This window comes from Scyliorhinus torazame, chromosome 20 (assembly GCF_047496885.1).
Source record: "Scyliorhinus torazame isolate Kashiwa2021f chromosome 20, sScyTor2.1, whole genome shotgun sequence".
Classification (NCBI taxonomy): domain Eukaryota; kingdom Metazoa; phylum Chordata; class Chondrichthyes; order Carcharhiniformes; family Scyliorhinidae; genus Scyliorhinus; species Scyliorhinus torazame.
This window is the reverse complement of record NC_092726.1, coordinates 7,400,570-7,425,006: the sequence shown is the minus strand read 5'-3', so window position 1 is coordinate 7,425,006 and position 24,437 is coordinate 7,400,570. Positions and strand designations below refer to the sequence as shown.

Sequence of the window (24,437 nt, the reverse complement as noted above, 5' to 3'; positions counted from 1 at the left end):
ATAAACCACCCCGAACCCCTCGATTAGATTCCATTCTGTAACTCACTCCCGGATATCTGTTATTCTATATATAAACCACCCCAAATCCCTCGATTAGATTCCAGTCTGTAACTCACTCCCGGGTATCTGTTATTCTATCTATAAACCACCCTGAACCCCTCGATTAGATTCCAGTCTGTAACTCACTCCCGGGTGTCTGTTATTCCATATATAACCCACCCCGAACACCTCGATTAGATTCCAGTCTGTAACTCACTCCCGGGTAACTGTTATTCAATATATAAACCACCCCGAAGCCCTCGATTAGATTCCAGTCTGTAACTCACTCCCGGGTATCTGTTATTCTATATATAAACCACCCCGAAGCCCTTGATTAGATTCCAGTCTGTAACTCACTCCCGGGTATCTGTTATTCTATATATAAACCACCCTGAACCGCTCGATTAGATTGCAATCTGTAACTCACTCCCAGGTATCTGTTATTCTATATATAAAACACCCCGAACCCCTCGATTAGATTCCAGCCTGGACCTCACTCCCGGGTCTCTGTTATTCTACATATAAACTACCCCGAACCCCTCGATTAGATTCCAGTCTGTAACTCACTCCCGGGTAACTGTTATTCAATATATAAACCATCCGGAACCCCTCGATTAGATTGCAATCTGTAACTCACTGCCGGGTATCTGTTATTCTGTATATGAACCACCCCGAATCCCTCGATTAGATTCCAGTCTGTAACTCACTCCCGGGTATCTGTTATTCTATCTATAAACCACACTGAACCCCTCGATTAGATTCCAGTCTGTAACTCACTCCCGGGTGTCTGTTATTCTATATATAACCCACCCCGAACACCTCGATTAGATTCCAGTCTGTAACTCACTCCCGGGTATCTGTTATTCTATATATAAACCACCCCGAAACCCTCGATTAGATTCCAGTCTGTAACTCACTCCCAGGTATCTGTTGTTCTATATATAAACCACCCCGAAGCCCTCGATTAGATTCCAGTCTGTAACTCACTCCCGGGTATCTGTTATTCTATATATAAACCACCCCGAAGCCCTCGAATAGATTCCAGTCTGTAACTCACTCCCGGGTATCTGTTATTCTATATACAAACCACCCCGAACCCCTCGATTAGATTCCAGTCTGTAACACACTCCCGGGTATTTGTTCTATATATAAACCACCCCGAACCCCTCGATTAGGTCCCAGTCTGTAAATCACTCCCAGGTATCTGTTATTCTATATATAAACCACCCCGAACCCCTTGATTAGATTCCAGTCTGTAACTCGTTGCCGGGTATCTGTTATTCTATATATAACTCCCCCGAACCCCTCGATTAGATTCAAATCTGTAACTCACTCTCAGGTATCTGTTATTCTATATCTAAACCACCCCGAACCCCTCGATTAGATTCCAGTCTGTAACTCACTCCCGGGTATCTGTTATTCTATATATAAACCACCCCGAACCCCTTGATTAGATTCAAGTCTGTAAATCACTCCCGGGTATCTGTTATTCTATATAGAAACCACCCTGAACCCCTCGATTAGATTCCAGTCTGGACCTCACTCCCGGGTCTCTGTTATTCTACATATAAACCACCCCGAACCCCTCGATTAGATTCCAGTCTGTAACTCACTCCCGGGTATCTGTTATTCTATACAGAAACCACCCTGAACCCCTCGATTAGATTCCAGTCAGGACCTCACTCCCGGGTCACTGTTATTCTACATATAAACCACCCCTAATCCCTCGATTAGATTCCAGTCTGTAACTCACTCCCAGGTATCTGTTATTCTATATATAAACCACCCCGAATCCCTCGATTAGATTCCAGTCTGTAACTCACTCCCGGGTATCTGTTATTCTATATATAAACCACCCCGAACCCCTCGATTAGATTCCCGACTGTAACTCACTCCCGGGTATCTGTTATTCTATATATAAATCACCCCGAACCCCTCGATTAGATTCCAGTCTGTAACTCACTCCCGGGTATCTGTTATTCTATATATAAACCACCCCGAACCCCTCGATTAGATTCCATTCTGTAACTCACTCCCGGATATCTGTTATTCTATATATAAACCACCCCAAATCCCTCGATTAGATTCCAGTCTGTAACTCACTCCCGGGTATCTGTTATTCTATCTATAAACCACCCTGAACCCCTCGATTAGATTCCAGTCTGTAACTCACTCCCGGGTGTCTGTTATTCTATATATAATCCACCCCGAACACCTCGATTAGATTCCAGTCTGTAACTCACTCCCGGGTAACTGTTATTCAATATATAAACCACCCCGAAAACCTCGATTAGATTCCAGTCTGTAACTCACTCCCAGGTATCTGTTGTTCTATATATAAACCACCCCGAAGCCCTCGATTAGATTCCAGTCTGTAACTCACTCCCGGGTATCTGTTATTCTATATATAAACCACCCCGAAGCCCTTGATTAGATTCCAGTCTGTAACTCACTCCCGGGTATCTGTTATTCTATATATAAACCACCCTGAACCGCTCGATTAGATTGCAATCTGTAACTCACTCCCAGGTATCTGTTATTCTATATATAAAACACCCCGAACCCCTCGATTAGATTCCAGCCTGGACCTCACTCCCGGGTCTCTGTTATTCTACATATAAACTACCCCGAACCCCTCGATTAGATTCCAGTCTGTAACTCACTCCCGGGTAACTGTTATTCAATATATAAACCATCCGGAACCCCTCGATTAGATTGCAATCTGTAACTCACTGCCGGGTATCTGTTATTCTGTATATGAACCACCCCGAATCCCTCGATTAGATTCCAGTCTGTAACTCAGTCCCGGGTATCTGTTATTCCGTATATAAACCACCCCGAACCCCTCGCTTAGATTCCAGTCTGTAACTCTCTCCCAGGTATCTGTTATTCTATATATCAACCACCCCCAACCCCTTGATTAGATTCCAGTCTGTAACTCACTCCTGGGTATCTGTTATTCTGTATATAAACCACCCCGAACCCCTCGATTCGATCCCAGTCAGTAACTCACACCCAAGTATCTGTTATTCTATATATAAACCACCCCGAAAACCTCGATTAGATTCCTGTCTGTTACTCACTCCCAGGTATCTGTTATTCTATATCTCAACCACCCCGAATCCCTCGATTAGATTCCAGTCTGTAACTCGCTCCTGGGTATCTGTTATTCTATATATAAACCACCCCGAACTCCTCCATTAGATTCCAGTCTGTAACTCACTCCCAGGTATCTGTTATTCTATATATAAACCATCTGAACCCCTGGATTAGATTCCAGTCTGTAACTCACTCCCGGGTATCTGTTATTCTATATATAAACCATCCCGAACCCCTCGATTAGATTCCAGTCTGTAACTCCATCCCGGGTATCTGTTATTCTATATCTAAACCACCCCGAACCCCTCGATTAGATCCCAGTTAGTAACTCACACCCAAGTATCTGTTATTCTATATATAAACCATCCCGAACCCCTCGATTCGATTACAGTCTGTAACTCACTCCCGGGTATCTGTTATTCTATATATAAACCACCCCAAACCCCTCGTTTAGATTCCAGTCTGTAACTCATGACCGGGTATCGGTTATTCTATATATAAACCACCCCGAACCCCTCAATTAGATCCCTGTCTGTAACACACATCCAGATATCTGTTATTCTATATATAAACCACCCAGAACCCTTTGATTAGTTTCTAGTCTGTAACACACTCCCGGGTGTCTGTTATTCTATATATAACCCACCCCGAAACCCTCGATTAGATTCCAGTCTATAACTCACTCCCAGGTATATGTTGTTCTATATATAAACCACCCCGAAGCCCTCGATTAGATTCCAGTCTGTAACTCACTCCCGGGTATCTGTTATTTTATATATAAACCACCCCGAAGCCCTCGATTAGATTCTATCTGTAACTCACTCCCGGGTACCTGTTATTCTGTATATAAACCACCCAGAACCCTTTGATTAGTTTCTAGTCTGTAACTCACTCCCGGGTGTCTGTTATTCTATATATAACCCACCCCGATCACCTCGATTAGATTCCAGTCTGTAACTCACTCCCGGGTATCTGTTATTCTATATATAAACCACCCCGAAACCCTCGATTAGATTCCAGTCTGTAACTCACTCCCAGGTATCTGTTGTTCTATATCGAAACCACCCTGAACCCCTCGATTAGATTCCAGTCTGGACCTCACTCCCGGGTCTCTGTTATTCTATATATAAACCACCCCGAACCCCTCGATTAGATTCCAGTCTGTAACTCACTCCCGGGTGTCTGCTATTCTATATATAAATCACCCTGAACCCCTCGATTAGATTCCAATCTGTAACTCAGTCCCGGGTATCTGTTCTATTTATAAAACACCCCGAACCCCTTGATTAGATTCCAGTCTGTAACTCACTCCCAGATATCTGTTATTCTATATAAAAACCACCCTGAACCCCTCGATTAGATTCCAGTCTGTAACTCACTCCCGGGTATCTGTTATTCTATATATAAAACACCCCGAACCCCTCGATTAGATTCCAGTCTGTAACTCACTCCCGGGTATCTGTTATTCTAGAGATAAACCACCCCGAACCCCTCGATTAGATTCCAGTCTGTAACTCACTCCCGGATATCTGTTATTCTATATATAAACCACCCCAAATCCCTCGATTAGATTCCAGTCTGTAACTCACTCCCGGGTATCTGTTATTCTATATATAAACCACCCCGAAGCCCTCGATTAGATTCCAGTCTGTAACTCACTCCCGGGTATCTGTTATTCTATATATAAACCACCCCGAACCCCTCGATTAGATTTCAGTCAGTAACTCACTCCCGGGAATCTGTTATTCTATATATAAACCACCCCGAACCCCTCGATTAGATTCCAGTCTGTAACTCACTCCCGGGTATCTGTTATTCTATATATAAACCACCCGAACCCCTCGATTAGATTCCAGTCTGTAACTCACTCCCGGATATCTGTTATTCTATATATAAACCACCCCTAATTCCTCGATTAGATTGCAGTCTGTAACTCACTCCCGGGTATCTGTTACTCTCTATGTAAACCATCCTGAACCCCTCGATTAGATTTCAGTCAGTAACTCACTCCCGGGAATCTGTTATTCTATATATAAAACACCCCGAACCCCTCGATTAGATTCCAGTCTATAACTCACTCCCGGGTAACTGTTATTCTATATATAAACCACCCCGAACCCCTCGATTAGATTCCAGTCTGTAACTCACTCCCAGGTATCTATTATTCTCTATATTAACCACCCCGAACCCCTCGATTAGATTCCAGCCTGTAACTCACTCCCAGGTATCTGTTATTCTATATATTAACCACGCCGAACCCCTCGATTAGGTTCCAGTCTGTAACTCCCTCACGGGTATCTGTTATTCTATATATAAACCACCCCGAACCCCTCGAATAGATTCCAGTCTGTAACTCACTCCCGGGTATCTGTTATTCTATATACAAACCACCCCGAACCCCTCGATTAGATTCCAGTCTGTAACTCACTCCCGGGTATTTGTTCTATATATAAACCACCCCGAACCCCTCGATTAGGTCCCAGTCTGTAAATCACTCCCAGGTATCTGTTATTCTATATATAAACCATCCGGAACCCCTCGATTAGATTCCAGTCTGTAACTCGTTGCCTGGTATCTGTTATTCTATATATAACTCCCCCGAACCCCTCGATTAGATTCAAATCTGTAACTCACTCTCAGGTATCTGTTATTCTATATCTAAACCACCCCGAACCCCTCGATTAGATTCCAGTCTGTAACTCACTCCCGGGTATCTGTTATTCTATATATAAACCACCCCGAACCCCTTGATTAGATTCAAGTCTGTAACTCACTCCCGGGTATCTGTTATTCTATATAGAAACCACCCTGAACCCCTCGATTAGATTCCAGTCTGGACCTCACTCCCGGGTCTCTGTTATTCTACATATAAACCACCCCGAACCCCTCGATTAGATTCCAGTCTGTAACTCACACCCGGGTATCAGTTATTCTATACAGAAACCACCCTGAACCCCTCGATTAGATTCCAGTCAGGACCTCATTCCCGGGTCACTGTTATTCTACATATAAACCACCCCTAATCCCTCGATTAGATTCCAGTCTGTAACTCACTCCCGGGTATCTGTTATTCTATATATAAACCACCCCGAATCCCTCGATTAGATTCCAGTCTGTAACTCACTCCCGGGTATCTGTTATTCTATATATAAACCACCCCGAACCCCTCGATTAGATTCCCGACTGTAACTCACTCCCGGGTATCTGTTATTCTATATATAAATCACCCCGAACCCCTCGATTAGATTCCAGTCTGTAACTCACTCCCGGGTATCTGTTATTCTATATATAAACCACCCCGAACCCCTCGATTAGATTCCATTCTGTAACTCACTCCCGGATATCTGTTATTCTATATATAAACCACCCCAAATCCCTCGATTAGATTCCAGTCTGTAACTCACTCCCATGTATCTGTTATTCTATCTATAAACCACCCTGAACCCCTCGATTAGATTCCAGTCTGTAACTCACTCCCGGGTGTCTGTTATTCTATGTATAACCCACCCCGAACACCTCGATTAGATTCCAGTCTGTAACTCACTCCCGGGTATCTGTTATTCTATATATAAACCACCGCGAAACCCTCGATTAGATTCCAGTCTGTAACTCACTCCCAGGTATCTGTTGTTCTATATATAAACCACCCCGAAGCCCTCGATTAGATTCCAGTCTGTAACTCAATCCCGGGTATCTGTTATTCTATATATAAACCACCTCGAAGCCCTCGATTAGATTCCAGTCTGTAACTCACTCCCGGGTATCTGTTATTCTATATATAAACCACCCTGAACCGCTCGATTAGATTGCAATCTGTAACTCACTCCCAGGTATCTGTTATTCTATATATAAAAGACCCCGAACCCCTCAATTAGATTCCAGTCTGGACCTCACTCCCGGGTCTCTGTTATTCTACATATAAACTACCCCGAACCCCTCGATTAGATTCCAGTCTGTAACTCACTCCCGGGTATCTGTTATTCTATATATAAACCATCCGGAACCCCTCGATTAGATTGCAATCTGTCACTCACTGCCGGGTATCTGTTATTCTGTATATAAACCACCCCGAACCCCTCGATTAGATTCCAGTCTGTAACTCAGTCCCGGGTATCTGTTATTCCGTATATAAACCACCCCGAACCCCTAGCTTATATTCCAGTCTGTAACTCTCTCCCAGGTATCTGTTATTCTATATATCAACCACCCCCAACCCCTCGATTAGATTCCAGTCTGTAACTAACTCCTGGGTATCTGTTATTCTGTATATAAACCACCCCGAACCCCTCGATTAGATCCCAGTCAGTAACTCACACCCAAGTATCTGTTATTCTATATATAAACCACCCCGAAAACCTCGATTAAATTCCTGTCTGTTACTCACTCCCAGGTATCTGTTATTCTATATATAAACCACCCCGAATCCCTCGATTAGATTCCAGTCTGTAACTCACTCCTGGGTATCTGTTATTCTATATATAAACCACCCCGAACTCCTCCATTAGATTCCAGTCTGTAACTCACTCCCAGGTATCTGTTATTCTATATATAAACCATCTGAACCCCTGGATTAGATTCCAGTCTGTAACTCACTCCCGGGTATCTGTTATTCTATATATAAACCATCCCGAACCCCTCGATTAGATTCCAGTCTGTAACTCCATCCCGGGTATCTGTTATTCTATATCTAAACCACCCCGAACCCCTCGATTAGATCCCAGTCAGTAACTCACACCCAAGTATCTGTTATTCTATATATAAACCATCCCGAACCCCTCAATTCGATTACAGTCTGTAACTCACTCCCGGGTATCTGTTATTCTATATATAAACCACCCCAAACCCCTCGTTTAGATTCCAGTCTGTAACTCATGACCGGGTATCGGTTATTCTATATATAAACCACCCCGAACCCCTCAATTAGATCCCTGTCTGTAACACACATCCAGATATCTGTTATTCTATATATAAACCACCCAGAACCCTTTGATTAGTTTCTAGTCTGTAACTCACTCCCGGGTGTCTGTTATTCTATATATAACCCACCCCGAAACCCTCGATTAGATTCCAGTCTGTAACTCACTCCCAGGTATCTGTTGTTCTATATATAAACCACCCCGAAGCCCTCGATTAGATTCCAGTCTGTAACTCACTCCCAGGTATCTGTTATTTTATATATAAACCACCCCGAAGCCCTCGATTAGATTCCATCTGTAACTCACTCCCGGGTACCTGTTATTCTGTATATAAACCACCCAGAACCCTTTGATTAGTTTCTAGTCTGTAACTCACTCCCGGGTGTCTGTTATTCTATATATAACCCACCCCGAACACCTCGATTAGATTCCAGTCTGTAACTCACCACCGGGTATCTGTTATTCTATATATAAACCACCCCGAAACCCTCGATTAGATTCCAGTCTGTAACTCACTCCCAGGTATCTGTTGTTCTATATCGAAACCACCCTGAACCCCTCGATTAGATTCCAGTCTGGACCTCACTCCCGGGTCTCTGTTATTCTATATATAAACCACCCCGAACCCCTCGATTAGATTCCAGTCTGTAACTCACTCCCGGGTGTCTGCTATTCTATATATAAATCACCCTGAACCCCTCGATTAGATTCCAATCTGTAACTCAGTCCCGGGTATCTGTTCTATTTATAAACCACCCCGAACCCCTCGATTAGATTCCAGTCTGTAACTCACTCCCGGGTATCTGTTATTCTATATAAAAACCACCCTGAACCCCTCGATTAGATTCCAGTCTGTAACTCACTCCCGGGTATCTGTTATTCTATATATCAACCACCCCGAATCCCTCGATTAGATTCCAGTCTGTTACTCACTCCCAGGTATCTATTATTCTCTATATAAACCACCCTGAACCCCTCGATTAGATTCCAGTCTGTAACTCACTCCCGGGTATCTGTTATTCTATATATAAACCACCCCGAACCCCTCGATTAGATTCCAGTCTGTAACTCACTCCCAGGTATCTGTTATTCTATATATAAACCACCCCGAACCCCTCGATTAGATTCCAGTCTGTAACTCACTCCCAGGTATCTGTTATTCTATATATATACCACCCCGAACCCCTCGATTAGATCCCAGTCTATAACTCACTCCCGGGTATCTGTTATTCTATATATAAACCACCCCGAAGCCCTCGATTAGATTCCAGTCTGTAACTCACTCCCAGGTATCTGTTATTCTATATATAAACCACCCCGAGCCCCTCGATTAGGTTCCAGTCTGTAACTCACTCCCAGGTATCTGTTATTCTACATATAAACCACCCCGAACCCTTCGATTAGATTCCAGTCTGTAACTCCCTCACGAGTATCTGTTATTCTATATATAAACCACCCCGAACCCCTCGATTAGATTCCAGTCTGTAACTCACTCCCGGGTATCTGTTACTCTCTATATAAACCACCCCGAACCCCTCGATTAGATTCCAGTCTGTAACTCACTCCCGGGTATCTATTATTCTCTATATAAACCACCCCGAACCCCTCGATTAGATTCCAGTCTGTAACTCTCTCCCGGGTATCTGTTATTCTATATAGAAACCACCCTGAACCCCTCGATTAGATTCCAGTTGGACCTCACACCCGGGTCTCTGTTATTCTATATATAAACCACCCCGAACCCCTCGATTAGATTCCAGTCTGTAACTCACTCCCGGGTGTCTGTTATTCTATATATAAATCACCCTGAACCCCTCGATTAGTTTCCAATCTGTAACTCAGTCCCGGGTATCTGTTATTCCATATATAACCACCCCGAACCCCTCGATTAGATTCCAGTCTGTAACTCACTCCCGGGTATCTGTTATTCTATATATAAACCACCCCGAACCCCTCGATTAGATTCCAGTCAGTAACTCACTCCCGGGTAACTGTTATTCTATATATCAACCTACCGAACCCCTCGATTAGATTCCAGTCTGTAACTCACTCCCGGGTGTCTGTTATTCTATATATAAACCACCCCGAAACCATCGATTAGATTCCAGTCTGTAACTCACTCCCGGGTGTCTGTTATTCTATATATAAACCACCCCGAACCCCTCGATTAGATTCCAGTCTGTAACTCACTCCCAGGTATCTGTTATTCTATATATAAACCACCCTGAACCCCTCGATTAGATTCCAGTCTGTAACTTACTCCCAGGTATCTGTTATTCTTTATATAAACCACCCTGAACCCCTCGATTAGATTCCAGTCTGTAACTCACTCCCGGGTATCTGTTATTCTATCTATCAACCACCCCGAGCCCCTCGATTAGATTCCAGTCTGTAACTCACTCCCAGGTATCTATTATTCTCTATATAAACCACCCCGAACCCCTCGAGTAGATTCCAGCCTGTAACTCACTCCCGGGTATCTGTTCTATATATAAACCACCCCGAACCCCTCGATTAGGTTCCAGTCTGTAACTCACTCCCAGGTATCTGTTATTCTATATATAAACCACCCCTAATCCCTCGATTAGATTCCAGTCTGTAACTCACTCCCGGGTATCTGTTATTCTATATATAAACCACCCCGAACCCATCGATTAGATTCCAGTCTGTAACTCACTCCCGGGTATCTGTTATTCTATATATGAACCACCCTGAACCCCTCGATTAGATTCCAGTCTGTAACTCACTCCCAGGTATCTGTTATTCTATATATAAACCACACTGAACCCCTCGATTAGATTCCAGTCTGTAACTCACTCCCAGGTATCTGTTATTCTATATATGAACCACCCTGAACCCCTCGATTAGATTCCAGTCTGTAACTCACTCCCGGGTATCTGTTATTCTTTATATAAACCACCCTGAACCCCTCGATTAGATTCCAGTCTGTAACTCACTCCCGGGTATCTGTTATTCTATATATCAACCACCCCGAACCCCTCGATTAGATTCCAGCCTGTAACTCACTCCCGGGTATCTGTTCTATATATAAACCATCCCGAACCCCTCGATTAGATTCCAGTCTGTAACTCCCTCACGGGTATCTGTTATTCTATATATAAACCAACCCGAACCCCTCGAATGGATTCCAGTCTGTAACTCACTCCCGGGTAACTGTTATTCTATATATCAACCTACTGAACCCCTCGATTAGATTCCAGTCTGTAACTCACTCCCGGGTATCTGTTATTCTATATATAAACCACCCCGAACCCCTCGATTAGATTCCAGTCTGTAACTCACTCCCGGGTGTCTGTTATTCTATATATAAACCATCTGAACCGCTCGATTAGATTCCGGTCTGTAACTCACTCCCGGGTATCTGTTATTCTAAATATCAACCTACCGAACCCCTCGATTAGATTCCAGTCTGTAAATCACTCCCGAGTAACTGTTATTCTATATATCAACCTACCGAACCCCTCGATTAGATTCCAGTCTGTAACTCACTCATGGGTATCTGATATTCTATATATAAACCACCCTGAACCTCTCGATTAGATTCCAGTCTGTAACTCACTCCCGGGTGTCTGTTATTCTATATATAAACCACCCCGAACCCCTCGATTAGATTCCAGTCTGTAACTCACTCCCAGGTATCTGTTATTCTATATATAAACCACCCTGAACCCCTCGATTAGATTCCAGTCTGTAACTTACTCCCAGGTATCTGTTATTCTTTATATAAACCACCCTGAACCCCTCGATTAGATTCCAGTCTGTAACTCACTCCCGGGTATCTGTTATTCTATATATCAACCACCCCGAACCCCTCGATTAGATTCCAGTCTGTAACTCACTCCCGGGTATCTGTTATTCTATATATAAACCACCCCGAACCCCTCGAGTAGATTCCAGCCTGTAACTCACTCCCGGGTATCTGTTCTATATATAAACCACCCCGAACCCCTCGATTAGGTTCCAGTCTGTAACTCACTCCCAGGTATCTGTTATTCTATATATAAACCACACCGAACCCCTCGATTAGATTCCAGTCTGTAACTCACTCCCGGGTATCTGTTATTCAATATATAAACCATTCTGAACCCCTCGTTTAGATTCCAGTCTGTAACTCACTCCCAGGTATCTGTTATTCTATATATTAACCACCCAGAACCCCTCGATTAGATTCCAGTCTGTAACTCACTCCCGGGTATCTGTTATTCTATATATAAACCACCCAGAACCCCTCGATTAGATTCCAGTCTGTAACTCACTCCCGGGTATCTGTTATTCTATATATAAACCACCCCGAACCCCTCGATTAGATTCCAGTCTGTAACTCACTCCCAGGTATCTGTTATTCTGTATATAAACCACCCTGAACCCCTCGATTAGATTCCAGTCTGTAACTCACCCCCGGGTATCTGTTATTCTATATATGAACCCAGAACCCCTCGATTAGATTCCAGTCTGTAACTCACTCCCGGGTATCTGTTATTCTATATATAAACGACCCTGAACCCCTCGATTAGATTCCAGTCTGTAACTCACTCCCAGGTATCTGTTATTCTATATATAAACCACCCCGAACCCCTCGATTAGATTCCAGTCTAACTCGCTTCTAGGTGTCCAACCTCCTTGAAACATCTTTTCCTTGTCTGGTTAGATCTTGCAGCCTCTGTCTATTTGTTTCCTTGAAGCTTTCCTGCCTGATGTCGGTCAGATTGATGATGGCTGTGAGAATAGTTTGGGTTGTGTCTCAGTCACTGCTCCTTTCCCTTACAGAGGAGTGATTTCCTGAAGGCCAAGAGGTACATTGAAATGTTTGTGGTGGCAGATCACTCTGAGGTGAGTGCGTCTTCCTCTCCAACAAGCGACTGAAGTTCGGGAATGTGTTCCGAGTGCCACTCATTGATCCCGATTGTGAATTCCAGCATTGGTCCCTCGGGGACACCCTGAATAATTATCCTTCACCCATACCTTTCCTGTCTTGTAGTTCGCTTGTCATCCAGTTTTGCCTCCGCTTTGTTGCTGTGTGATTCTCTGACACTTCCTCCTTTTAAAGAAACATGAGAACATAAGAACTAGGAGCAGGAGTAGGCCATCTGGCCCCTCGAGCCTGCTCCTCCATTCAATGAGATCATGGCTGATCTTTTATGGACTCAGCTCCACTTTCCGGCCCGAACACCATAACCCTTAATCCCTTTATTCTTCAAAAAACTATCTATCTTTATCTTAAAAACATTTAATGAAGGAGCCTCTACTGCTTCACTGGGCAAGGAATTCCATAGATTCACAACCCTTTGGGTGAAGAAGTTCCTCCTAAACTCAGTCCTAAATCTACTTCCCCTTACTTTGAGGCTATGCCCCCTAGTTCTGCTTTCACCCGCCAATGGAAACAACCTGCCCACATCTATCCTATCTATTCCCTTCATAATCTTATATGTTTCTATAAGATCCCCCCCTCATCCCTCTAATTTCCAACGAGTACAGTCCCAGTCTACTCAACCTCTCCTCGTAATCCAACCCCCTCAACTCTGGGATTAACCTAGTGAATCTCCTCTGCACACCCTCCAGCACCAATATGTCCTTTCTCAGGTAAGGAGACCAAATTTGAACACACTACTCCAGGTGTGGCCTCACTGACAGCGCTTGCATTTCTCTCTATCCCCTTTCATGACGCCCCCAAAGCGCCTCGCGTCCAATGAAATGGCCCTATGGCCTTGTCACTGCTGCCACGTGGGAAACGTGGCGAGGACTGGGGAGTGCTGCTCACATCCCGTACAGGAACTGCAGGATTCTGGCCAGATTGGCTGAGGGATGAATGTTGGCCAAGGGGCCAGGGAGGACAGCTTTGTTCTTTGAAAGGGCCCCGTGGAATCATTTGCATCCAGCAGAGAGGGACGGCCGAGCCTCGAGTTCCTCTCTCCTCTGAAAGCAGCACCTCTGACAGTGAAGCACACCCTTGGCACGCCCCTGGATGGTGGTCACACTGAGGAGTTGGGATGGAGCATGCCGTGCCCGAGACTCTGTGACGTGGCTCTGCGTTCTGTATCTAATGGCCGTGTCTCTGTTTGCTTTTCAGTACCGTCACTTTGGCTCGTTCGATGAAGTGAGGAAAAGGGTGTTTGAGGCAGTCAATCACATTAACCTGGTAAGTCATTCTGCCGCAGTCAGGTTGCTCCCCTGACCATCTTCTGCCTGATGGATAGCAATATTCAAATGGATCATCAGCCTCCAGCTTTCAAATTCTCTTCTGGCTTGTTCTGCGTTCTATTGTTCTTGGTCAAGGATTGGGCCCTTTTCCCCAACATTTGCTTCACTCTGCCGTCTGGACATGTCCCCGAGCAGCTGCTGTTGGCGAGGACGAATTTTCCTTCCTTCATCAGAAAGCTCTTGGGCTCCTCTCTTCAATGACTGAAGCCCGGGAGAATCCTCACGAAGACACCAGGGCTTCTGATCTGCCCCAACAGCTCATGTCCCTCCTGGGCCTCTGTTCATCCAGAGATTCACGAGTCGCTGGAGAGACACATGATGTTTCAGAACACCTTTCACCGCCTTACCGTACATCTTTTCATTCCGATCATGCCCCTTCCTGCAGACGGCCCTTGCTGAAGTCGTGCAGCTGACTTCGAGACATGGGGAGCACTGACAAGCCCACATTTATCACCCATTCCTCGCCGCCTTGTGGAGGTGGTGGTGGTCAGCCACCTTCTTGAGATCCTGCAACCCATCTGGTTGAGGGTTCCACGGAATCCAGAAGGAGGCCACTCGGCCCATCGGGTCTGCACCGAACCTCCGAAAGTGCCTGCCACCCAGGCCCACTCCCCCGCCCTATCCCCCGTGTAGGTGTGGAACCTGCCGAGAGCCAGACACATTCTCAGGAAGGTAATACAGTATCCACCTGCAGTGCAGCCAAGGCGGGAATACAACTGACTCTGACACTCAGATCAGGGGAATCTTAGCTGACATGAGCGGACAGCACACCAACAACCCTGTCGCATCTGGAAAACCTACTTGCAAGTTTCCAAAGCTATTCCGGAAGGAGGTGTGCTGGAATGCCAGGGAAGGGAGATGTTCACCCCTCCCCATGCTGGACCTCCTTTGCCACCCTGTGCCAGGCCCAGGAAGGTCTGGTGTTACCCGCAGAGTGTGTCTGTTAAGAAAGGTCTTTGTCGCCTTGTATGTTCACAGTGAGCCTTCATTAACCACTAGTATCTCTATACATGTATGCATAAAGGGGACAGACAGGGAGCCATCTCCATCCAGGGTCTTAACATGTCTCTGACCAACAGATCACTTACCCTCGACCTGGGCTCTGTGCCTCCATCCCGCGCTGTGTGGCCGGGACTGGCGCGCGTCGACGCTGAATGTGCCAGGCCGTTCTGCGACAGGCTTCCGCCCATCGCGTGAACTTGCATTGCCCCTTCCAGTTTCTGAGCAGCCCGTTAGAGTGTTGCCTGCTCACGGCTCAGGAGCTCGATCGGAACGCGCCACGCGGTGAGCAACCTTGCTCACTAGCGGTGCCAATGGGAAACCCGCAAGCACTTTGCAGCCAAAGGGGGCGTAGTGCTGGGTGGGGGCAACCTTTGTTGCCCATTCCCTAATTGCCCTTCGGAAGCGCCGGACAGCATTCTCGACACAAAGCGTTTCAATTCGGTGGAGAAAAGACTTAGCTCTCCTTCATTTCCGCAGCTCTACAAACCGTTGAGAACACACGTGGCTCTGATTGGCCTGGAGGTCTGGTCAAATGGAGATAAAATATCTGTGGACAAGGAATCGGGTCGTACTCTGAGCAACATCTTGCAGTGGCGCAAGACGCACCTGCTCCCAAGGAAACAACATGACAACATCCAGTTCATTACGTAAGTGCCAGTGTCTCTCTGAGGAACCTGCCTCCCACTTGAAGGGGAACATGAATGTTGCAATGCGCAGGGCAATAGGCGGCAGCATTGATGAAACACCCACCCCACCGAGCCTTCACTGCGTCCCGGAAAAACTCGCGGCAAACAAACGCGGTGCTTTTTTAGTGAGACGTTAATTATTTTGTTGTGTGATGGATGTGAGAAGTTTTGTATTGTGTCTATCTGGTGCAGGAATGGTTTCAAAAGCCTGGGTTAACAGACAGAGAGAGACTTTGTGGCAGCAAAAGGTGCAATTACGATGTTGTAAAGGAGCGATCATCATTATTTCCAGCCATATCTTTGTTTAGGAGGAGAGGATTTTGTTATTATTTCTGGGGATTCTCTAGAGAGACGATAATTAGAGGCATTCGTGTTTAAACGTAAGCAGGCAGGTCATTGTGTTTGAGTGGGATAAAGATTATATAACCAATGGGAGGAGTGTCATGTGAGAGTACCTTTAAGAAATGGGTGTTTATCAGTGATGTTCACTTCAGCCATTATCACAGCGGTCTACATACCACCCCAGGCAGTAGTGAGGAAGGCGCTGGATGAACTATACACAGTAATAAACAACTACGAAACAGAACACCCGGAGGCCTTGTTCATCGTGGCCGGAGACTTCAACAAGGCCGACCTCAAGAGTGTCCTGCCAAAATTCCACCAGCACATCTCCTGTCCCACCAGGGGCGACAACACTCTTGACCACTGCTACTCAAAAATCAAGGGCGCCTACCGTTCCATCCCCCGACCGCACTTTGGGAAATCAGACCATAAGACGGTGCTCCCTCTCCCGGCATACAAGCAGAAACTCAAGCGGGAGAATCCAGCTAAGAAGGTCGTGCAGTGCTGGTCCGAGGAAACAGAAGAGCTCTTACGTGACTGCTTAGAGACAGTGGATTGGTCCATATTTAAGAACTCAGCGACCAATTTAAATGAGTATGCCACCACCGTCACAGACGTCATCAGCAAATGTGTGGACGACTGCGTGCCAAAGAAAGCAGTACGTGCGTTCCCCAACCGGAAACCATGGCTCAATCGCGAGATTGACTCCCTACTGAAGGACAGGTCTGAGGCGTTCAAGTCAGACGACCCTGACCTACACAAGAAATCCAGGTACGACCTCCGCAAAGCCATCCGGAATGCCAAGAGAGAATATCAAACCAAGCTAGAGTCACAGACAGACTCTCGGCGGTTGTGGCAAGGACTAAACAACATAACGGGCTACAAAGCGAAGCCGAACAGTATCTCTGGCAGCAGCGCACCCCTCCCCGATGAACTCAATGCATTCTACGCTCGGTTCGAGCAGGTAACCAACAATCCGCTGGCGAGTGCCCCAGCAGCCCATAATTCACTCATACCCACCATCACAGCTTCCGAAGTCAGATTGGCCTTCCTGAAAGTGAACCCCCGGAAGGCGACGGACCCAGACGGGATCCCTGGTCGAGCACTCAGAGCCTGCGCGGACCAGCTGGCAGAGGTATTCACGGACATCTTTAACCTGTCCCTACTCCACTCCGAGGTCCCCACCTGCTTCAAGAAGACCACCATCATACCGGTACCAAAGAAGAACCAGGCAACGTGCCTCAATGACTACCGACCAGTGGCCCTGACTTCAGTCGTAATGAAGTGCTTCGAGAGGTTGATCATGAAGCGCATCACCTCCATATTCCCAGAACTCCTTGATCCACTGCAATTCGCATACCGCTGCAACCGGTCCACATCAGACACCATTTCCTTGGCCCTACACTCATCCCTAGAGCATCTCGAAAACAAGGACTCCTACATTAGACTCCTATTTATTGACTACAGCTCCGCCTTCAACACCATAATCCCAGCCAAGCTCATATCAAAGCTCCAAAACCTAGGACTTGGCTCCCCACTCTGTAACTGGATCCTCGACTTTCTGACCAACAGACCACAATCAGTAAGAATGAACAACAACACCTCCTCCACAATAGTCCTCAACACCGGCGCCCCGCAAGGCTGCGTACTTAGCCCCCTACTCTACTCCCTGTACACACATGACTACGTGGCAAAACTTGGTTCCAACTCCATCTACAAGTTTGCTGACGATACGACCATAGTGGGCCGGATCTCGAATTACGATGAGTCCGAATACAGGAGGGAGATAGAGAACCTAGTGGAGTGGTGTAGCGACAACAATCTCTCCCTCAATGCCAGCAAAACTAAAGAGCTGGTAATTGACTTCAGGAAGCAAAGTACTGTACACACCCCTGTCAGCATCAACGGGACCGAGGTGGAGATGGTTAGCAGTTTCAAATTCCTAGGGGTGCACATCTCCAAAAATCTGTCCTGGTCCACCCACGTCGACACTACCACCAAGAAAGCACAACAGCACCTATACTTCCTCAGGAAACAAAGGAAATTCGGCATGTCCACATTGACTCTTACCAACTTTTACAGATGCACCATAGAAAGCATCCAATCAGGCTACATCACAGCCTGGTATGGCAACTGCTCGGCCCAGGACCGCAAGAAACTTCAGAGAGTCGTGAACACCGCCCAGTCCATCACACAAACCTGCCTCCCATCCATTGACTCCATCTACACCTCCCGCTGCCTGGGGAAAGCGGGCAGCATAATCAAAGACCCCTCCCACCCGGCTTACTCACTCTTCCAACTTCTTCCATCGGGCAGGAGATACAGATGTCTGAGAACACGCACGAACAGGCTCAAAAACAGCTTCTTCCCTGCTGTCACCAGACTCCTAAATGACCCTCTTATGGACTGGCCTCATTAACACTACACCCTGTCTGCGTCATCCGATGCCGGTGCTTATGTAGTTACATTGTATATGTTGTGTTGCCCTATTATGTATTTTCTTTTATTCTCTTTTCTACCCATGTACTTAATGATCTGTTGAGCTGCTCGCAGAAAAATACTTTTCACTGTACCTCGGTACTCGTGGCAATAAACAAATCCAATCCAATGTCAGAGTGTGGGTGGAGCTGGGCTGTCTGTCTGCTTTACTTTCACTTTGGGCTCGCAGCTACAGGGTGTGTTTAGTTTGGTTTTAGGTTTGGAGACGCCGCAGTCACAGCAAGATGTGTGTGAATCTCTGCAAGCTAAAGAATGTTCATTTGGTGATTTCAAAGTGGTAACTGCTCTCAGTAGAGAAGTTAAACCTGATGTCTTTCTGTAAAAAGGTTATTTTTGTCTTATGGATGTTGCAAGGAAAGATTAAGAGTTACTTGTAGAGTACTGTATTCTTTGGGGGATTTATTGGTGTTGATAGTTGTTGAGAGGTTTACTGTGGGTTTGTAAAGTGTTAACTGGTTTCATAAATAAACATTGTTTTAATTTTAAAGTACTTTAACTCTCTGTTCACTACACCTGTAAGGTCGACCCGTGTGCTCCCCATAACCACAATTAATCAAAGGTTGTGGGTCAGGTGAACTCCATGATACACTTTGGGGTCATAACAGGAGCCAGCTCTGGAGCAGACGGTTTTTTGGTCTGTTTCTCGAAGCTGAGAGCTGAACAGTAGCTTTTTGCAGAAGGCTATCAGATTCAGCATTAATCTAACAGACACGGATCTTCAATTTGTTTATCGAAAGAGTCTCTCTTGCTTCAAGCAGTCCTTCAAAGTACTCTCTTTTTCCAGAGAACGGCAAGTAATCCTGTGTTTGCTAACTTTATTTATAAGTGGCTTTTGACCTGTGATGGGTTTTGCTTGATTGGAGGTAGACAAGGTATCAGCTGGAAGTTAAAGTGTTTCCTTTTTTTTTCATTGCTAAGCGTAGTTTAACCATTAATTGTAAGCCATATTTCTGTGATGTTTGGGTCGTTTAATATACCATATCCCTATTTGTGCGTCGAATCACTCCTGCAGCGAAGATTCCTTTCCTCGCAATTTTACAAATTAAAAAAATAAGTGTTGGATCATTTGAACTGCATCCTAGCAAATATTGGGGTCTAGCCCAGGACCGTAACAGTCAAGAAACGCAGGTGAAAGACAATATTCCGAGCACTTATCGAGAGAGACCGCTGGTTCAATGGTTTGAGTTGGTTGTCAGAGGCAAACGTATTCAATGCTTCAGATGATGGAGGGCTGTGGAATGCGGTGTGCCATTCAAAATTCTACTGAGTTCAATGGGAACGGAAAATCCCCCCCTGCCCCCCCCCCCCCCCCCCAGGCAGGAGGGACAATAAAATTGGAGTGTGGCTTAAAGGCAGAACCTTGCATCTCACATGCAAGTGTGCCATTGAGTGACATGCCAAGACAGTCTGGTCGACAGTGCTGATTACAGAAGCGGGGGAAGGGAGGGTTACCTTGAGAGTTTGGTGCTTGCTATATTTGGGATGTAAGCCCAGTGCAATGCTGACCATCCCAACAGGAGGAAGGGAAAAATCATTCCATTCCCAAGGCTGTCCACCTCTCCTCCCTCCTCGGGAACCCAAGCCAGCGACTCGTTCGTCCTGAGACAGGCACTGGCTGAATTAACCTGTTTGCTGTCTGCCTTTCCCCCCCAGTCATGTGGATTTCAATGGAGATACAATTGGTTTGGCCCAAGTCAGTGCCATGTGCACAGGAGGCTCTGGAGCTGTTAATCAGGTAAGTTTCGCACTTTGCTCGATTTGCTGACGGATGGGATAGGCTGGGAGAAATGGCTCCTGCTCCTGAAAGGGGGGCGGGGTGGGGGGGTGTAGAGGACAGGGGAGGGCACAGTTTGAAAATAAGGACCAGAAGTTGTGAAAGTGATACGGGGGGAAATGTTTTTTTTTGCGCACCGAGCGGTTAGCGTTGGGAGTGCACGCCCGGGAATTGGGCAGGGTCACAGGAAGAAGGCAGGGAAATGCGACGAGGTGAGTTGATCATTCATTTGGAGGGCTGATGAAGAGAGGATGGCTCCTCCCTCCTGCCCCGTAAACTATTCTATGGACAGGCTGAGGGGAGCTGGATGGCAGCAGACGGAAGGGATGATATTGATTGCTGGTGTTCTGATCTGAAGAGATCAGTTCAGTCAGAAACCAGTCAATATTTTCCTCTAGGCATCAACAGGGTGGATGTGGTACATTTCGAGAAGGCTCCTCTCACTGTTTGGCTCACCCAGTGTGACGTTTGGAGGCCCATCTCTGCTTCCTTGTGTGTTGAACATTGCGACATTGTTGAGGAACAGACATGCTGGATATTGCTTACCTGGTAAGAAATTAGAAAGTGTTGATGTACAAAGGGTGTCCTCGTCAAGACGTCACTCGAGGCTCACATGCAGGTGCAGAGAGCAAGGAGGAAGGCTTCTGTCCTTTTCCACTTCGAGGGATTGAATACAGGAGTGGTGTATGGTCAGACCAGCACCTGGGGTACCTTTCTGTCCCGACCCTACCCAAGTCAGGAGTGTGATGGAATACTCTCCACTCGCCTGGATGAGCGCAGCTCCAACAACACTCAAGAAGCTCGACACCATCCAGGACAAAGCAGCCCCGCTTGATTGCTCCCCTTCCACAAACATTCACTCCCTCCCCCACCGACGCACAGCGGCAGCCGTGTGTCCCATCTACAAGATGCACTGCAGGAACTCACCAAGGTTCCTTCGACAGGACCTTCCAAACCCACGACCACTACCATCGAAAAGGACAATGGCAGCAGATACCTGGGAACCCCACCACCTGGAGGTTCCCGCCGGGCCCCTCACCATCCCGACTTCGAAATATATCGGCCGTTCCTTCACTGCCGCCGGGTCGAAATCCCTGAACACCCTCCCTGTCAGCACAGTGGGTGTACCTGCAGCACAGGGACTGCAGCGGTTCACGAAGAAGACTCACCTCCACCTTCTCAAGGGGCAGATAGGGAATGGGTAATAAACGCTGACCCAGCCCGTGACCCCCACATCCCATAAATGCAGAGATACTAAAAAAAAAAAACCCACCTCGCCCTAAGAACCTTCATCCTGAATTAGGACTCCACCTAATTGGATCCACATAACAAAAACCTGCATTTATATAACACCGTGACTATGATCAAAAATCCGATGATGTTTTACACAAAAGCACCACAGACAAAATTTCAAACGTCAGTCACGTGATAGGTTCTGATGGCAGGCGACCTAATGTCTAGTGAGAAAGGGAGGGATGACAAGGGGTCAGGGAGGGAAGTTCGGAGTGCAGGACCCAGTGAGATGAAGACACGGCTGCTGAAGTTGGAACAATGAGGTCAGTGCAGGAGGTCAGTGTTGGAGGAAGGCAAGGTTTATATCGGGCTGGAGGAGCTTCCCGAGGCAGGGCAAGAGATTTGATATGGAGGTGATGCTGGACCGAGGGCGAACACCAGTCAGTGAGAGCTGGCCGGAGCGGTCAGCAGGATTTGATTCCCCCCGGCAGGGTGCACAGAAACCTGGGTGAGCTGGGTTCCCAAGGGTGGAGGCCAGAGAGGCTGGAAATGGGTCGCGGGTGGGTGCAACAAAACAATAGGCGAGGAATTCCACAGTAGAAGAGTTGGGGCCAGGGGTGGAGCTGGGTGATACCATCTTAGGTGGCCCCACAATTCCATGGTGTTGGACAGGAGCCAGGGTGAGGTATTACCATCAGCTGGCATTGTATTCTAATCTGTTGGACATGGAGGCCTGAAGAAGTTAACTTTTTCCTAGGATCACCAAGGCAACGTTCATGGAGTTGCGTCGACAATGGCCCACGAGATGGGGCACAACCTGGGCATGAATCATGACGACAACACTTGCTTGTGTAGTTCCGATTCCTGCATCATGTCTCCAGTCTTGAGGTGAGTGTGATTCATTTCCCTGCATTGTTGGGGACGCGCTGAGATGAAAGGTCGTTCTTTCCCAACACTGCGAAGGCCTTGGCAGGAAGCCCCTTGTGTATTCACAGCTCTCCTACATTTACCAAGCTGAGGCTTTCCCTTTATACCTCCGCTGCTTTGTCAGTAGAAAACTCTGTCCTTCGCAAGAGGCCAGTGGAGGCAGGGGTTGGCAAAATGGAAGTGGTCTTCCTCCAACACAGCAGGGTGCTCACAACCTGGCCACCGACAACTCGGTCTCCTTGTGCGACGCAGCCGGCGGATTGGGAGACAAACTGATCTGTCCCGTTGCAGAATCCGGGAGGGGAGAGAAAAATCACACCAAATGCCATTCTGAGGAATATTCCACCCCTTCGCATCCACAGTGCATTTGGCGTGCGTTTTCTGTTGGTAAATGTGAGGGCGCAATTCGTTCCCTGGGGAGTGGGGGGGGGGGGGGGGGGGGGGGGTGCACCTACTAGGCCCTGAACACCCGGACGGCAAGGTGCTCGGGTCTGGCCAGTCCAGGTAGCACTGGAAGAAACTCAGCAGGCCGCGCAGCACCAGTGGAGAGAGAAAGAGTTTCGCCTTCATTCTTGGGACGTGGGCATCACTGGCGAGGCCAACATTTACCTCCCACCCATCGTTGCCCCTTGTGAAGGTGGTGGTGGATGAGCCGCCTTCTGCAACCCCGCAGCAGTCCCTGTGGTGAAGGTACACCCTCCGTGCTGTCAGGGAGGGAGTTCCGGGATTCTGACCCCGTGAAGGAGCGTCCAATGTATTTCCGAGTCGGGGTGCTGAGCGACTTGCCCCATGTCCTGCCCGTCGGTAGTGGTCGCGGTGCGGTCCGAACTGAGGGGGGGTGACGGTGTGGACGACAGAGGGGGAGGGGGCTGACGTGCAGGGGGGAGTTGGGGGCAGGCGGGTCTGCCTGATGAACGGGATCAGGACTGACTGGGGAAGTAGAGCTGGCGAACGACACCGACTCGACTGTAACCGCAGGGGTCAACCAATTGGCATCTCTACAGCTTGCCTTGTGCCCGAGTGGCCTGACAGACCAGGAAGAGGTGTTTCTATCTCGAAGCAGCTTTACGACGCGCTCAGGGCGAATCAGCGACTGTTGAACGCAAGTTATTCTTAATGTTGCAGCTCCACGTTACCAACAGAGTTCAGTTCCTGCAGTCACCAGCATTTCCAGAGTTTCGCGCTCACCCACACTGCCGCATGCTTACGCGACGTTCCCAACCGAGATGAGATTGTGTCCAAACCAATCTGTGGTAATCAGTTCTTGGAGAACGGGGAAGAGTGCGATTGTGGTAAACCAGCGGTAAGTACTGCCTCATCGTTTCCCTGCCTGAGGGTGAGGGCATTTCTCCACCCCCTCTTTTTCGTTCTGGGGACAGACCTTCTGTCCTGTCTGGGAGCCAGCGGGCACTGACGATGGTGTTTGACCCTCCTGCTGTTCTAATCCCCACAGGAGTGCCGGAATCCCTGCTGCGACGCCCAGACCTGCCGGCTGCACGAAGGAGCGCAGTGTGCCGATGGAGCATGCTGCCAGGAATGCAAGGTACTTCAATTCTCTTCGCTGCTCTGTGCTGGCCGCTTGCTCTTGGAATTCCTCGGCCCCCCAACAGTCTGGGAATCCCGCCATCCACAAACCGCCCCCCTCACAGGTTGGGGCGGTGAAAACAAAAATAAGTTGGGAGCTAATTAGGTCCCCTTCAC

The 24,437-nt window shown here is 47.3% G+C and overlaps 1 protein-coding gene across 1 annotated transcript in view; it reads left to right on the top strand.

Moving 5' to 3' along the window:
* Nucleotides 1-24,437, top strand: part of LOC140397069 (zinc metalloproteinase-disintegrin-like MTP8) — a 79,422-nt gene that overhangs the window by 20,874 nt on the left and 34,111 nt on the right. The window contains exons 6-12 of the mRNA XM_072486102.1: nt 12,843-12,905; nt 14,143-14,211; nt 15,753-15,922; nt 20,456-20,537; nt 22,567-22,697; nt 23,862-24,039; nt 24,190-24,279. Of these exons, the coding sequence (XP_072342203.1) occupies nt 12,843-12,905; nt 14,143-14,211; nt 15,753-15,922; nt 20,456-20,537; nt 22,567-22,697; nt 23,862-24,039; nt 24,190-24,279 (783 nt within the window). The remainder of the gene's footprint in view (nt 1-12,842; nt 12,906-14,142; nt 14,212-15,752; nt 15,923-20,455; nt 20,538-22,566; nt 22,698-23,861; nt 24,040-24,189; nt 24,280-24,437) is intronic.